This window comes from Siniperca chuatsi, linkage group LG11 (assembly GCF_020085105.1).
Source record: "Siniperca chuatsi isolate FFG_IHB_CAS linkage group LG11, ASM2008510v1, whole genome shotgun sequence".
Lineage (NCBI taxonomy): Eukaryota > Metazoa > Chordata > Actinopteri > Centrarchiformes > Sinipercidae > Siniperca > Siniperca chuatsi.
This window is the reverse complement of record NC_058052.1, coordinates 16,028,367-16,044,569: the sequence shown is the minus strand read 5'-3', so window position 1 is coordinate 16,044,569 and position 16,203 is coordinate 16,028,367. Positions and strand designations below refer to the sequence as shown.

At 38.0% G+C, this 16,203-nt stretch overlaps 1 protein-coding gene across 2 annotated transcripts; it reads left to right on the top strand.

Moving 5' to 3' along the window:
- The first annotated feature begins 1,315 nt into the window (after positions 1 to 1,315).
- On the top strand, positions 1,316 to 15,891 carry cdhr1a (cadherin-related family member 1a). Of its 2 annotated transcripts, none has more exons than XM_044213749.1 (17): positions 1,316 to 2,582; positions 3,368 to 3,463; positions 3,980 to 4,125; positions 4,222 to 4,272; positions 4,377 to 4,466; positions 4,561 to 4,647; positions 5,292 to 5,408; positions 5,784 to 5,927; positions 6,683 to 6,761; positions 6,847 to 6,947; positions 7,327 to 7,530; positions 8,098 to 8,250; positions 8,387 to 8,551; positions 9,581 to 9,648; positions 12,486 to 12,714; positions 12,816 to 13,073; positions 13,879 to 14,799. In XM_044213749.1, exons 1-17 carry the CDS (start codon positions 2,522 to 2,524, stop codon positions 14,077 to 14,079), a joined length of 2,250 nt encoding a protein of 749 aa, XP_044069684.1. In that variant the 5' UTR covers positions 1,316 to 2,521; the 3' UTR covers positions 14,080 to 14,799. The 2 variants fall into 2 exon arrangements, with proteins under 2 accessions (XP_044069684.1, XP_044069683.1); XM_044213748.1 differs by having other exon boundaries at positions 2,428 to 2,582; positions 14,666 to 15,891.
- The last annotated feature ends 312 nt before the right edge of the window (positions 15,892 to 16,203 follow it).

Below are 16,203 nucleotides of genomic sequence, written 5' to 3'. Positions count from 1 at the left end.
GAGCTTTTATCCATTTAATTTTTTACAGTCATCATTGTAAAGACACTTTCATGTATAAGCTTCAGTGATGGGTTTTTATCACAGAATGCATGCACTGACACATCTGAAGGTTTAAACATTTTAAACAAAAGGTCATGGTTTGCTATGACAGATGATGACAGATTTGTGAACTCACATAATGTTGCACACGTGTATGCAACATATCCACCAGTCGACTCTGTGGCTGCTTGTAGCAACATTACATTGTGTGTGCTAATTGTGCTTTACATTTATGTCTGATGGAGCCTGTGTGACCACAAACAGGCTCTGTGCATTACAAGATGAGGAGAGATTAGAGCACAGTGGGTTAATCTTTAGGCCTGCCATCTGCCAGGACCATGAGAATTAAAGCTGAAGCCATGGTCACCAACATACAGAAGTAACCTGACAGGTGATCTTTTCTAGTGAATATATATTGTGTGACCATCGTGTGAAAGTTTTGCATATTCTGCATTAAAGGGCATAAAAGCCATTGATGCGCCTTTGAATACTTTGCCTTCTGGACACATTAGGTTTCCAATCTGAAAGCCTCAGTGTACATGCAGGGAATTTGTCTGCTGCCAGAGATCACTCTGAATGTGATGGTTTTCATTCTGTATGTGCGTGTCGTTCTTTTCCTCCCTGTGTGTGTGTGTGTGTGTCAACTTAGAGCTTTCTGAAAGCACAATTTGTACACCAAGCAGCCACTGAGCTCATGCTAAATACTGTACATTCTACCAATACCATGCAGATTATAAAGTAGATTTAATTTCATTTCAGTTTGAGAATGGACTGAAAGGTTTATTCATGTGTGTACATCCCTTCGCATGCAAGATGTTTTAATGGTGTGCATAGGCACCATACAATTGTTTTGTTTGTGTGTACCCCCATAGGAATGGCAATAATGATTTTATTTTGTCAGTATCTATAGCCTGTGCAGATTATAGTACATGTTTTCAAACACTAGGTAGTAGCAAATCAATTTGGATTTATTAATGTATATGTATGTTGGATTCACCTACTTTGTCTGGATTGATGAAAAAGATGTTAAAAATGTAACTAACTCTTAAACTTGAAGATAGTTTATTCTGTCAATGCGTTGGTAGTTGTAGAAATATAATCCTAGTAAAATGGACCACTGGGTTAATATTATATAACATTTGTTTACAAGAGTTTACCTCTAGGTGGCAAATAAGATTATCAAACAAGAAGATTAACCAGCCCCCCCCCCCAAAAAAAAACACATTCAAAAAGTCCCAGAAAGACATTAAGTTAATCAATGGGGTTTTTAATTAAATTGAGACAGTTGGTATAGTGAACATAGAAATGAGAGAAATTAATAAAGAAAGGAAGAATCAACCCAAAAAAAGAAATAAACAATACTTGCATGTAAAATAAAACACACCTTCTGATACGGTAAAAATGTCATCCTGCCTTGTTTGTCATCATCATTTTAGATTTCTCAGTTTATGTAATCAGGCCACACATTCACTTCATGATTTCTACCATAACACCCAAACAGGAGCTATAATCTCATCAGATCATTCATGGCTGTTATCTCCATCATCCTGTTTTATGATTATCTTAGAGTAAATAGTGGAGTTTCTCTTTTTCCTAATGCGACAGATTGTTGTGGAATGCATAGCAGATGGCGCTGTATACAAGATGGGTAAAACGCTGACCAGTAACGGTACAGTTTCTGCATCATGTTAATCCCTCCACTTTGTCTACGAGAGAGTTGGTCACAGCACTTTATGTAAAATAGTTCAAGTTAAAAAGGGCAGATTACAGAAGTTACATTTAATACAGAATTCTCATTCATGAAGGAGTGGCACTTTCTATTAGTTACAATTCAGTAAAGACTGTGTGGATGTTAATAAAGTAACATAGTCCAAATGTTAACAAGCAAAATATTTCAATAGCTGAAATTGTGATTATCCAAAAACAGTCGATAAATCTAAGTTTTAGGCATTTATCAAAGTTCACATCCTGAGAGTAAAGTTTGTAATGACAGTATTTATTTATTTATATGTATCAGACTGATGAATAGTATTGAAACAATCACTGACAAGTATAATGTGACATTTGTAAAGTCATAATATTTTTACAGTTTAGCTTTCCTGCCTTCAGACACAAGCATCTTTTTTATGAATGAAGGCATTTAGACATTATCAGAAAATTTCAATGTTTATATATTAGTTGTGGTAAATGAAAGCTGTTGCACTACATCAGAAAAAGTCTAAAATATACCTGTCCATCATCTGCAAAGTTACGGTATATCCTTGTTTGACAGAGCCATCTCCTGTGGATTGGTGGTTGAAGAAGCCGAGTTGGACTGAGGGGGCCCAGGTGTAACTCTTAAGATGTGTCATTGGATTAGCATGTGAGCATCTGCCTTTAGCCTTCTCCAGTCGCCCACAAACACCTTGAGAGCTGCATCTCATGCACAGGACTCTCGACGGCGCCGTCTTTATGGTGCGCTTTCATGACTTGATTCTTTAGGATGAAGAATGTAAAGATATTACATTTGCCACTGCTTTTTGTGTTTGTGCATGCTTGCTTTGGTAAGTTTCACTTCTAATTCTCTGCTTACAGTTGTTGTGTTTCTGTGATCGGATTGTGAATGCTGTTCAGATACATTTGAGAGCTTCAAGATTGATGATTGTAAATTTCTCAGTTTATTATTGAATTTTATTCTGTTTTCAAATCATTCATGTTCTTGCCTTGGTTGGTTGCTCTTATTAGGTATGTGTGAATTTATACTCTGTATGACTATCATACTGATTGATTATTTTTTATTTATTCATGAATTTGGTTTCAAAAGGTAATGTCAGTTATATAGCTAAAAAAAATAAGTATTTAGATGAATGTGATATTACAAATAAAAACAGCATTATTTCTGCCACCAGAGATCTCAGGTCTATGTATAGAAAAGGTATTTTAGTAGGTTGACGTAACTCAGCTGTAATCCCAGGCAAAGTGACTGAGAAAGCAGGAGGCGTAAGCGCAATAAATTCTAAAAACAGTGTAACAGTAGCAACAGAAGAGAAGAGTCATAAAGTTTTCAAACTGACTGAGTAATGTAAGGAACAAAACAGCAATATCTAACTTAAGTTTGCTAACATTAGCACCATAAGCTACTGGTCACACCAGACCAAGTAAAACTGTTGCAAAAACCCTGAGTGTACTAAACTGATTAAGGGTGTGTTTAACTTGTGAATTCAGATTTCAATTTGTAAAGAGGGAGACTGTTATTCATTCTTTTAAAAAGTTACATAGTCTCACTTTATAAGCTGAATTACATTAAACTTTCAAGCATTAAATGGTGGTTTTATGTCTCTGTCCTCAGCACAAGCAGACTTTGCCCCCTATTTCTACGACAATGGACCCTACAGCCACAATGGTAACCTGGCACTGTTCAGCCTCTCAGAGGACACGGCTGTTGGTGAGCGCAACCTCTGACATGCAGGTCATCTCGTGTAAACAGCTAATAGGCTGGTGGAACAACCAATCAACAAAATGGCATGTTTTGGTTGCCAATATAGAGTCCAGGATGTTAAATAGTCTTTGATAGATGAACAGATGTTGTGTGGCATGTGCATACTCACACTAACATGCTCATCTGCTGGTGCCACCTGTTGAGGGACAGTTTGCTGTCTGAGAATGTGGTGCAGCTGTCCCTTTACACCTGCCATCAGTCAGGGAACTTATTATACTGCTGCCTACAGTGTCTCATCCTAGTTTGTTCCACAGCAGTTTTGCCCAAACAATGGGTTAACTACTCTCGACTGCTAGTTAGAGACTGGTTAATATTGCATTTGGAACCAGTTTTACAAAGTTATTTTTTAATTCTTAAATTTAAGAATGTACACTTTTTTTTGAAAGATTAAGGTTTTCACTCTTCCAAATATGCCTATAACAGCTTAGGCTAATTTGACTAAATTATGACATTGTCTTTTAGGTACACAGATCTATTGTCTCAATGGCACAGACCCTGAAGGCCAGGAGGTGAGATATGGCCTTTCCTTTGATCCAGGGTCAAAAGAATACTTCAGGATCGACCCCATATCCGGAAACATCACATTGGTGGAACAGCTGGACAGAGAGGTAAACTTAGCATAGGCCTCAGGACATTAGGGTAGAAGAAATTATTGATATGCCTTTAAACTTAACATATAATCCTTAAACTCCATCTCTGCTCAGAAACAAGATTCTATTGATGTTCTTGTCAGCATCACAGATGGGCAAAGCAAGGTATTAACACCTATATCAATGTGTGATTTTGCCATTTAATGCCATCCCTTATAATGAATCAAACTAAAAAACTTGAACATGTTTCATGTGGGTTTCTTTCTTAGGTTGTGGAAAGAGTCACAATATTTGTAATGGATGCAAATGATGAAAAACCTGAATTTCAAAACATGCCGGCAATCATTGATGTACTGGAAGTAGGTTAAGCAAAAAAGTGTATGCTTTATGAACATAATTTCTTTTTAAGCCCTATACGCTGTGACCTGAATTAGTTTGTGTTTCACATTTTAGACAACTGAGTCTGGCAGCAGCATCTACAAAGCTGAGGCAGTGGACAGAGACACAGGCTCAGGTGGCTCAGTCACCTTCTACCTCCAGGTATCACTCGGCAGTAGAAAAAAAAAAAAACCCTGCCCAGTCACATCCCACCCACTCTGACTTCTGCAATAAATGAATACAGTGTGTAAATAAGCAATAAGCTCCTAATATTAAACTCTAGCTGAAACTGGCCAGTTCTAACGTTAATCTGCATGTACTGACGAGGTTATCAGATTTTCCAGTACTCGTGTGTATTTGTGCACGTGTGCTTGAATATGCTGGTGTAGTTATGAGAATGGGGATTAAATCACAATTACATTTGTGTCAGGTATTGGAGGCTTAGAGGGCTGCTTTGGCAGGGAATGTTAGTTTGCACTTTTGGACTATTAGGACCATGAACAGCTGGCCTGAAATGATAGTGACAAGTGAGGCAGTGCATATCTTGACGCAGCAGCTTTCACCTGACTGCCCTGTCCTTGAGCATATGGGCTCTTTACATCCAGATGGACAAAGAGATACACTTTATACAAGATGTGGCCTAATTTAAGTGGCTACAGAGTGTTTTTATGCAGCCATCTGACGGCTTTTCATGATATCTCACATGAGTGGCTGTAAATGGGGTTTAAGCTGGCCTTTACTCATGTGACCTAAAATGTGTTTCTGTATGTGCACGCTTTTGAAATCCTGCTTTTGTCCTGTTACAGAATCCTCAGTCCACTTTGTTTGCCATCGACAGACACAGTGGTGTCCTTCGTATCAAATCTGGAGAAATGTTGGACTATGAGAAAACAAAGACACACTTTGTCACTGTCTTTGCAAAGGTAATGGGTGTATCAAAACTCTGTTTGTCGTGCAATAGTGTACTTTCATTTTCAATTAAAAAAAACACTGGGGAACTAGCTAGGCCACTTGACAACAATTAACAAAGACAATCTGACACAGAACAAAATAAGCACACAGACTTAAATACACAGGTGAGGGCAGGATAATTAGACACAGGTGAAACTAATTAGGGCGGGGCAAACAATCAAAACTAGAGGGGAAAGTAAACAAAGACAGGAAGTAAAACTATACGAGACACATGAGGCCGAACACATTACAAAATAAAACAGGAAATAGATGAACACAAACCCAAAACCATGACATTATGTCTTTTTTTTAAATGCAGATTTAAACTGTGTTCCACTTTGTTCCAGGATGGTGGTGGTAATTTTAATGGCAAGGAGCAGTTTATGTCATCGTCTGCTACCCTGACAATCAATGTGATTGATGCACAGGACACTCCACCATCTTTTATTGGGACACCATATTTTGGCTACGTTTATGAAATCTCAGTGCCAGTGAGTATGAAAACATCCTTCAGAGACATTCTGCTTTGACTGTGCCCTTTAACTAAAAACACAAGAGTTTGTATAACAACTATAGCACAAGTCTTTACACATTTTATAAAGTTCTTATAATTTCTGTCATATGTTTCTTTTGTATTACAATAACCTAACCTAATATAGTGAATGCAATTTATTTCTATAATCACAGTATAAATAAGAACCAACAAAAGAGCCCAAAACCCAGGGCAGCATTACCTCATATCATACAGCTTTCATTGCTGGCATTTTACAGTGATGCCCATGCTGCCTTCTTCATAGCTTTTCTCACAGCAGGTGAAAGCCACATTATCTCCTCAGTCACAAAATGTCACTGCAGGAGCGTGTCATAGCAGAGAGATAACATATTCTGACTTTCATCCAAAAGGGAATAATTAGGACCATGACATTTCAATGTAGCTACCTTTGAAGACTCAAAGATGAAGATCAGGTGCAGAATAGATTTTTGTGGTATGTTTTGACTAGCTGTGCACCAGCCACAAGGTGATTCAATTAAAATTCCTGCTTCATTTTTGTACAAGGTGTTTTGGAACATCTTTATTGACAGAAAAATATATCAAGTACCAGTTATTGGAAAAATATGTATAATCCTTATATTTTACAGTAAACCAGCTGTGTAGCAGGTCATTCATGTATGTCTTTAACTCATTGTTATTCTTGTTTCACTATTGATTTAACAGCAAAAACTTTCCGATGATCTTCTCCCACAGGGATCTGAAATATTCACTGTTGTAGCCAAAGATGGCGATGTGGGAAACCCGAATCCAATCCGTTATTCCTTTGACGATGGTAAGTATTTCACTCAAAGGAGACTGGAATGATTTTGAAATAAAGCAAAAGTGCCCATAGGTCTGTCTGTTGCTTGTCTCGCCAGGTGACGACGGTGTTTTTAGCATCAATAAAACAAGCGGTTGTATCACTCTGCTGACTCTACCCATTTATCTGAAGAGAGAAATCTTTAACATTAAAGTCAAGGTAAGTTGAGGTTCATTCATCCATTCTGTTTTACAGTAAATAAAAAGTTTTTGCATTTTTCATTGCTGTTTTTACTTTTTTGCATGAGTCCACCTTAAAGATTGTACAGTATACATTACATTTAATAGATCTTAGTCATTGTTACAGTATATTCATAAAGAGAATAAACAATGGATCAAATGCAGAAAATGAGAAATTTTACATGAGATAGCCTAGCATATGAAATCACAGCAAATGCTTAAAATGGTTGAGTAAAATTCAGTCAACTGATCAACAGATCTGGTGAAACTGGTAGATAAAATATCTCACAGGCTCATCTACTGACTACATATGTGATATATGTGGGCTGACCTGCATAACTTTTACCCCCTGTGTCCAGGCATCAGAAGTAAGTCCTGAAGGCAGACTCATGGATTATGGGGTGACCACCGTGGTGATCCGTGTGGTGGACCTGAACAATAATCCACCTACTTTCTATGGAGAAAATGGCCCACAGAACATGTTTGAGTTGACCATGTATGAGCATCCACCGGAGGGAGAGATACTCCGGGGACTGAAAATCACAGTCAACGACTCTGATCAGGTAATATAATGAATAAACATTCATTGTACCACAACATTGTGTTCAGGCTAGTGTCTGCCTTTCTGTCTATGAAATTACTTTAAGCTTGCCATTAGCACAGACTATCCTTTTAAAATTGCATGAATTTGAAAGTAAGCCAACACAAATTAAAAGGTGCTCCCTAACTATGCCATTTGTCAGTTTATGCAAGGCTCTGTGTTTTCCAGCTCCTTGGATGAGCCTTGTCCAAATGGCTGATGTTCACCAAATGTATTCTCTGATAATACTATTACATCAGGGCGAGCTCTCTTTGTCCAATGATATTGTGTTCACAAAGAATATTACTGCTGCTACTGATGTCCTATTGATTTCTCATACATTACTGTAATAATGAAAAGATACAAAGCTTTTATATTGATTGAATAGACTATAAACTACATGGATTATACTGTATGTCTGCTTGTTTGTGATAGCTTTGTAACAAATGCATATTACTATAAATAGATTCATGCATGTATAACCTAACTCTGTCATTTTCACTAATGAGACATTGTTAATAATATGAGGATGTGTGTTGTGCTCTTGCAGGGTGCGAATGCTAAATTCAATCTGAGACTGATCGGACCAGGAAGGATGCTGCGAGTCGTTCCTCAGACTGTACTCAATGAGGCCCAGGTCACAATCTTAGTAGAAGACTCTGCTGCCATGGACTATGAGAAACACCATTTTCTTACATACAAGGTTAACACATCGCACCAAAAGTGGATTGAAATGGGATTAAATATCACAAATGCAAACATTTCTCAACAAATGACATCTGCGTCTGTCGTATATTGCTCTTTTTCACTGATTTATTTCTAACCTTTCTCCTCTTTAGCTACTTGCAGTTGAGATCGATACGCCTGAGAGATTCAGTGCCACAGCAGACATTGTCATTCATCTCCTGGACACCAATGACAACGCTCCCAAATTCTCCTCAGATTACTACATCGCCAGAATTCCAGAAAACTCACCCGGTGGCTCCAATGTGGTGTCAGTCACGGTGAGCGAGTCTTCATCCTGTCTAAAAATACATGCCATCACCAATGTACGTCACTCTGAGCTAAAGATGAATGCTGATTTTAACAAAATGCCCGAGAGGGCCATTAATTCCCTAAATGTAGACTTTTTGGGCAGTGGGGGTTGGGATAATATGTGAAAACATGTAGATAAAAGCTAGGCGAGGTAAGCTGCCAGATGGCTATCACTTTCATTTTGTTGTGTAACACCAAATTCCCAGATTTTTTCCTCCTAATGCTTTGTAGCACATGCAGCTGCAGCACAAAAATATGTGCAGAAATAACATGAACACTTTTAAGGACGTGTTGGGTTTTCAGGGTCATTTAGTTTAAAAACGATAGATAGATAGATAGATAGATAGATAGATAGATAGATAGATAGATAGATAGATAGATAGATAGATAGATAGATAGATAGATAGATAGATAGATAGATAGATAGATAGATAGATAGATAGATAGATAGATAGATAGATAGATGTTTTTTTGGATTATCTCTTCCTTCGCCCTTGTCAGTTCATATCAGCGCCCTGCAGAGGCTCAAAGCAACAGGGAGGCTCACTAATAAATCCTGCCCTTGCGTGAACACCACATAGGCTCATTTCGTTGATCCTAGGCAATTTCAATCAGATAAAAGAACAGTCAACAAGTGACCTTGGACACATGGGGACAGCGAACAGGCATCCCTGCAGCGACAGACAGACAGATTAGCTGATGCCCATGATGATGTTCCTATGACATCAAAAAGTCAGTCTTTTTATAGCTGCCCCCTGTAACATCATGTTCCAATCCAGCATAGATTCATTCAGTTTACTGAGTTCATGGTGGCAGACAGTTCTCTTTTCTGCTCATTCAGTTTAATAAAGAGATACAAACAAATCTAACATCAATATTTTGAGGTTTATCAGAATAAGTAAGTAAGTAAAGAGAAGGCACACACAATATTGGTCAAGTGCTACAACCAAACTCATATTTTTTTGTATCTATAATCTGTCTTTTCTGTTTGTCTACAGGCAACAGACCCGGACTCAGGGCCTTGGGGTGAAGTGAAATACTCTATCTACGGATCAGGGGCTGACTTGTGAGTATAAGACTGTAACTTAAACTGAAAGAAATGGGCTCTTTTCACAAGAGGCACCCCCTTCAAATTCCTTTCATCTTCATAACGCTATTATTCTATCTAGATATCTGGATGTAATATCTCAACCACAATACACCTCCACACATTCAACTACTGACATTTACTTATCAGTGCTTAAACAGCATTATCTTGCTGTCAAAATAAGACATTTAAAATCTAAATCCTTCCAGGGGTAAGAATTTGTTTTTTATTCTGCACAAGAAAAATAAATGAAAATTACAGATTCCAACCAAATCGTGTCTTCAAAGTGCGAGACTACCTTTTTGCTGCCTCCCCTGTGTCTATTCATTGGTCCTTGTATAGTGAATATGTCAGTGTAAACTTTGTGGTGGAAGTGGTGACATTCCAGCAAATGAGAATGAAAATATATTTTTTTTAAAGAATCCCAAATGCTTATACAACATTATTAGCAGCTGATACCATGAGTATTTGTCAGCAGTAGAAAAACAGACCACCCTGTTCATAAAAAAACATCTAAGGCACACTTATCTCAAGAAAATAGCTGCATAAAATGACAGAAATTGGATCTGAGCCTCAATGTGGTGTTTTAATTTTAGACTACTATACTAGTGTACAGTATATGAAGCCCACCTACAGCAAAAACACATCTGCCTGAAAGCTATACAGAAATATGACAAAAGACTTGTTTTTCATATTAGGACTTGGTTCTGTTTATTGCATCTAAGCACTGTAGTCCCTCAGAGGATTTGCTGGTATTTTCACTCAATTCAATTTTTATTATATTTCCAGTAGAAGTTTAACTTCTGAGAAAAAGGCTCAGTGGTCACTGTTCTCTTTTAGTGAAAATAACACACAGTATACCCACAGCTTGCCTTTCCTTTCATACCACTGCAGATACAGTCCTAAAGATCACCTGCGTTTTATACAAAGTTAGTACCTAACACATCTCAACACTGTGACAATCAGTACAGTAATTGTTCAAAAAATTGTTTGTTTTTTCAATCACATTTTTATCTGCATGTCTTAGAGGACCTGGATTTGGAAACATTTAGAACAGTAAAGCAAAGGAAACGTGAACCTGTAATGTGCAGTGCCAAAGTAAACAGACAGAGTAAGGACATGTTGAATCTGTTACCAATAAATTACTTGCTTTGTACAATGAAATATAGGTAGAAACAAAGTGTTTTTGGACCTCTCAGTACAGATTCTGAGCTCTTTAGCGATGCGTTATATGCGATGCGAGATATGTGATGTCACATGACATCCAGGAGAGGGATTTCCAAAATAAGCAGAGGAGAGAGATTTAGAACACTTTTATCTTAGTGCATACTTATTTCGTCAAAACCATTTGGAAACTGTGTCACCTCAGATTACTCCAAAATGCCTCTTTGAATGTGAAATTTGTTATGAAGCAATACATGGCTACATTTCTTGCTTCTGCATCTGCAAAGATTTAGCATTTTATATTTCTGACATGACTTTTTTTTACACAAGACCATGCAATCCTGATCTTTGCCTGCTCGCCCTCTCTCTTTGTTAATCCTCTAATGGGATTGGAGGAGAAAATAGATTGCTCTTTGCTTCTGACTACCTTTGCACTGTGACAAAGTCACTGTAGGGTAACTAAACAAGTCAGTCTAACTCCACTCTTGCTCTGTATGTTTACAGTTCAATCTTTCATGTCTAAAGTTTATTGATGTGGGACAGTAAAGTGATACTTAAGAATAGTTGAACATTTTGGGAAATACACTTATTTGCTTTCTTTTTGAGTTAGATGAGAGGATCGACACTCTCCTGTCTATGTGTTAAGTATGGAGGTAGAGCCAGGAAGTGATTAGCCTAGCTTAGCATAAAGAGTGGAATTAGGGGAAGCAGCTAGCCTGGCTCTCTCCAAAGTTAAAATGTCTGCCTACCAGCACCTCTACAGCTCACTATTATTACTATAAACTTGTTGTATCTTGTTTGTTCACAGAAATCTAAAAACGCCAGTTTGTGGTTTTAGGAGGAGTTGGGTGCTGCTTTATCCAACTGCCCGGTATGTTATATCTCTGCAGTGTTTCCACTTGTTCCAAACATAACTCCCCATAAAACCACAAATTGTCATTTTTACATTTCTGTTTATGTACAGGTTACAACATGTTAGTTAGTTAGTTTTAGACATGCTGGAAGGTGAATTTTATAACTTTGAAGATAGCCAGGCTAGTTTGTTTCTGCTTCCAGTCTTTATGCTAAGCTAAGCTAATTGCCTGTAGCTCCATACTTTACGCAGTGGTATTATCTCACTTTCAGAAAAAAAAAATGAATAAACTTATTTCCCAAAATGTTGAACTACTGCTTTAAAGTTTTAAGTGCAACATATACATCTTGTTTGAAAAGTTACTTTAATTCTTTGTAAACTTTTCAAACCCATTCATGAACTTTCAAAAAATGATGCATTCCAGGAGTAATATAATCTATTTTCTGTTTGCTCAGCTAAAAAGCTAAGTTTCTACACCTAATTGTCTCTCTTAAAGTTCTGACCTGTCGGATTTAGGTTAGGGCTATCAGTAGCCTAAGTAATAGTAAATCTAAAGCCCCAAATCCCTGCAGTAAATGAGAAAATCTAGGCGTGAGTGTGAAGTGCTACCTATCCTTACACAAAGGTGGTCTTGAGCAAAATGCTCACATCAGAAAATAGAGTATACATTCTCAGTCAGTCTACCCTAAGAACAAAATAAAGGTTTACACAGTAATCATAATCAGTCTAAAATATTCAAGACTGTGTGTTAATATGGTAAATCTGAATTAACTTTCCTAAATCAAGTCACGATTTACAGGTTCCTGATCCAGCCTGCATCTGGGATCATCTACACCCAGCCGTGGGCAAGCTTGGATGCAGAGGTGAGGTCCAAGTATAACTTCTATGTAAAGGCAGAGGACGCAGAGGGGAAGTACAGCCTGGCTGAGGTCTTTGTGACTGTGTTGGATCTGAATGACCACCCACCTGCATTCAATGACAACTTCCTCGAGACGACTATGGTGATTGGAGCACCAGTGAAAATAGAGGTATTTGCTCTTTCGTGATGTACTATGTCAGATAAAGTGAAGCTCAAGAATAATGTAAGTACCATTCTGTTTTTTGATTAAATGCATCTACATCTACGCAGGCTGTAGACGATGATGCAGAAGTACCCAACAATGTTATCGAGTATGCCATCATGAAAGCTGAGCCAGACAACAACATCTTTGAAATTGATGCTGACTCAGGGGAGATCATGCTCAAGTCTTACATCAAGTCAATGGCGATCATTCATAACATCACCAAGCAGAGAGACTGTACCTGGTCACTCGTGGTGCAGGCCCGGGACCGAGGCCAGCCGTCCTTCAGCACTACTGCAGTCGTCAAGATCGACATAACTGAAGCTGTAAGTTGCAACAAAGTAGATGAGTAGCAATATGTCACTTAAACCCATAGGGGTCATATCTATACAATATGATGAATTCTACAGATTTACCACAGAAATTACACACTTCAAATACAGGAAAAATAGAGTGCGCAACTATTAATTCATCAGTGATTAATTATGTTAGTGACAAAAATATCATCATCATTTCATGTCTTATGCTGCTTATTCTAGCTGTAACTACAGGTTATGAGTATTATATAGAAAATTGTAGCAATTATGCTTTTTTTATCCAACAAAGCCTTGTGTAACTTCTTTGCACCACCCAATTTCCAACAGTATTTTAAAAATCAAGAAAATAAATAGAAATTTACATTTTATACTTAATAGTATATGTAATATATACTTATATTAAATTAAATAAATAAATAAATATAGTGTAAAAACATTTTCACTGCACTGTAGCCTAGAACATAAAGAAGGAATTGGTTCTGCTGAGGATATAGTGTGACTGCTTATTCCCTCCATATTCACAGTGGGTAATTATCAACTATTTGTAATGCAAGCCCTGAAGCTAACGTTTGATCAAAAGTGGAGCTGCAGTTATTAGTTAAAATATACTGTAAATAGCAACTGTTCTACTTATCTGTTTAATCCTTCCCCATTATCAGTTTATATCTAGATTATGTGTTGAAACATCTGATCAATTTGTATGTGAAGGTGCAGCTTTTCTGCAGAATAACCCATATCAGATGTTTGCTTAGGTAGCAATTAAAGATTTGCAGTCATAAAAAATCTCACACAAATGCAATTGTCATGTTTTCAGATCAAATCCAGATTATTCTCTTACTTCTTGGGCCTAAGGAAACGTCCAGGGGCTGTATTTGGGATTTGTTTGACCGTTGTCACCTTCGCCATTTCACTGACAATCTTCATTTCAACTCTTATATACTGGAACTCTGTGAAAAAGTCCCGTGTACAATCTCAGGGCAAGATCAGAAAGATTATAAGGAGGCCTGTGCCATAAATGAAGCTTGCCTTGAGATCATCAGCACAGCAGAACTGCTGTTTTTGTGGTACCAAGAATTTGTAGCAATTCATTTTGAAAGGATTTGGTGGTTGAACAAGGCTGTGTCTGTAAAAGAGTACAGGAGCACAATATAAACTGTCCTCTCAACATGTTCCCATGGTTTTTTTCAAAATAAACAAAGCAGTTGTGCTTTTTCATTTTCACATGAATTCATATATTTATTCTCAGATGCTGGATGGTCTCAGCTATTTGTTTCCCAGTCAACCTCTCTGATCTTGTCTTGACAAAATATAAAACAGTAGAACAATCATCATTTGTAGTGTTTCATTTGCAAGACATCCACCAGGAAACAGACAAATATTCTGTTTTTATACAAACAGTATGATGGCAGTACATTTGCAGTCATTCATTTCTGGATTTTACACAGTTTTGTATTTTTCACCTCACATGATATTTTTGGCCAAATGATGAATACATTTAATACTAAAGTACATACACGGGACAGTATATAGAAGTTAATCTTTGTGTGACAGACTATGACTTCAGTCCCATGGATGTGAATTCTCCCTGTGCTCTTTTACAGACCCAACTCAGTGGGGGGCCTTTGGGATCATTTTTGATGCAGAGTAGAAACAAGCCATTGCAAATCCTAGGCATGCTTGCCGGTATCATTACTCTCACGGTCATAATCACAGTAATCATCTCCACTGCAACATTCATGCGCAACAAAAAGTCCAACCGGATCCTGCCTAACCGCCGCATAAGGAGGAGGCCAAGGAACCAGCACACCTGGAACTTCAAAAATCCCTTCAAGAAACCAGAAACTCCCGGAGAGAAATTCAGAGTGGAAGAGGAAGAGCGGGAGCCGGAGGTCATCGTGGAGAATGTTAACTATAACAACAATGTCAGCAATGTTGTGAGATCCTGGCCCCCACCCACGCCACCTTGCGCCCCAACTCTGCCCCCTCCACCACCCCACTACATGTCAGGGGAGAGGCAGTGGGCGGTACCCACCATCTCAGCCACAGTGGTACCCAAACCTAAAAAGAAGTCAGTGATGACCAGACAGGACACTGTGAACAATGCACTGGTTTCAGAGCTCAAGATGAGACTGGAGCAAAGGAGGATGCTGAAACATTAATAGTGCTTGACAAAACAATCTCACCTCAAGGTCCATTTAGTAGCAGTCCTGGACCTTTCATCATCTTAATCAGCAGATCCAGTCTGCCCAGTTGTCATGGAAATGTAGACGTACAAATTTCCATTTTTTCATAGAACTTTAAGGTCTTCTCATCCATGTAGCCGTATAGACAAATGAAATTTTTAAAATGGAATTTTTAACATCCACATATCTGACAAGTGGGTAGACTTCTTTTGAAGATGAAGTGATGTGATCAAAAGCTCCAGAATAGCCGCTAAATAGACCTTGAGGTAGAGATTGTTTTGTCGACTGATGTTTCCAAGGTCAAGAATGAACATTAAAACTCAGTCATTCATAGTGCTTTGTGTGTGTGTGTGTGTGTGTGTGTGTGTGTGTGTGTGTGTGTGTGTGTGTGTGTGTGTGTGTGTGTGTGTGTGTGTGTGTGTGTGTGTGTGTGTGTGTGTGTGTGTGTGTGTTTTCAGAAAGATGAAATATACTGAAACAGCTAACAGCTTAATTCCTTGTGTATCAATAATGTCATTTTCATGTGACAGGAAAAAAGTTCTGATGTGTATCATCATTCAGACCCTGCTTTTAATTCACAACCATTCATTGTTTCTGCTTTCTGTGTCATTTTGTTACATATAAATCCCACCTTTTGAACCATTTGTTGACACACTAGTGGCTTAAAGTTCCTCAACCCAGATCCCTTGTCTGGAATTAAGTCATTCAGATTTCAACAAGCGAGACTGTTTATTTGGGATCCAACCAAGCTCCTTACAAGAGATTACATGACACTTGAACTGACTAAAGAGATCAGTCCGGAGGAAGGGAACCAAAGTGATCACGTTAGGAAGACCTTTAAGCCTACTGCGCAGGTGTTTAGAGCCTTGTTTTGCAGCAGTCACAGTGAAAATACTCCATTACAATAAGAGTCATTGACAATTTTGCTGACATTATGTAAAAGTGTCAGCAACAAA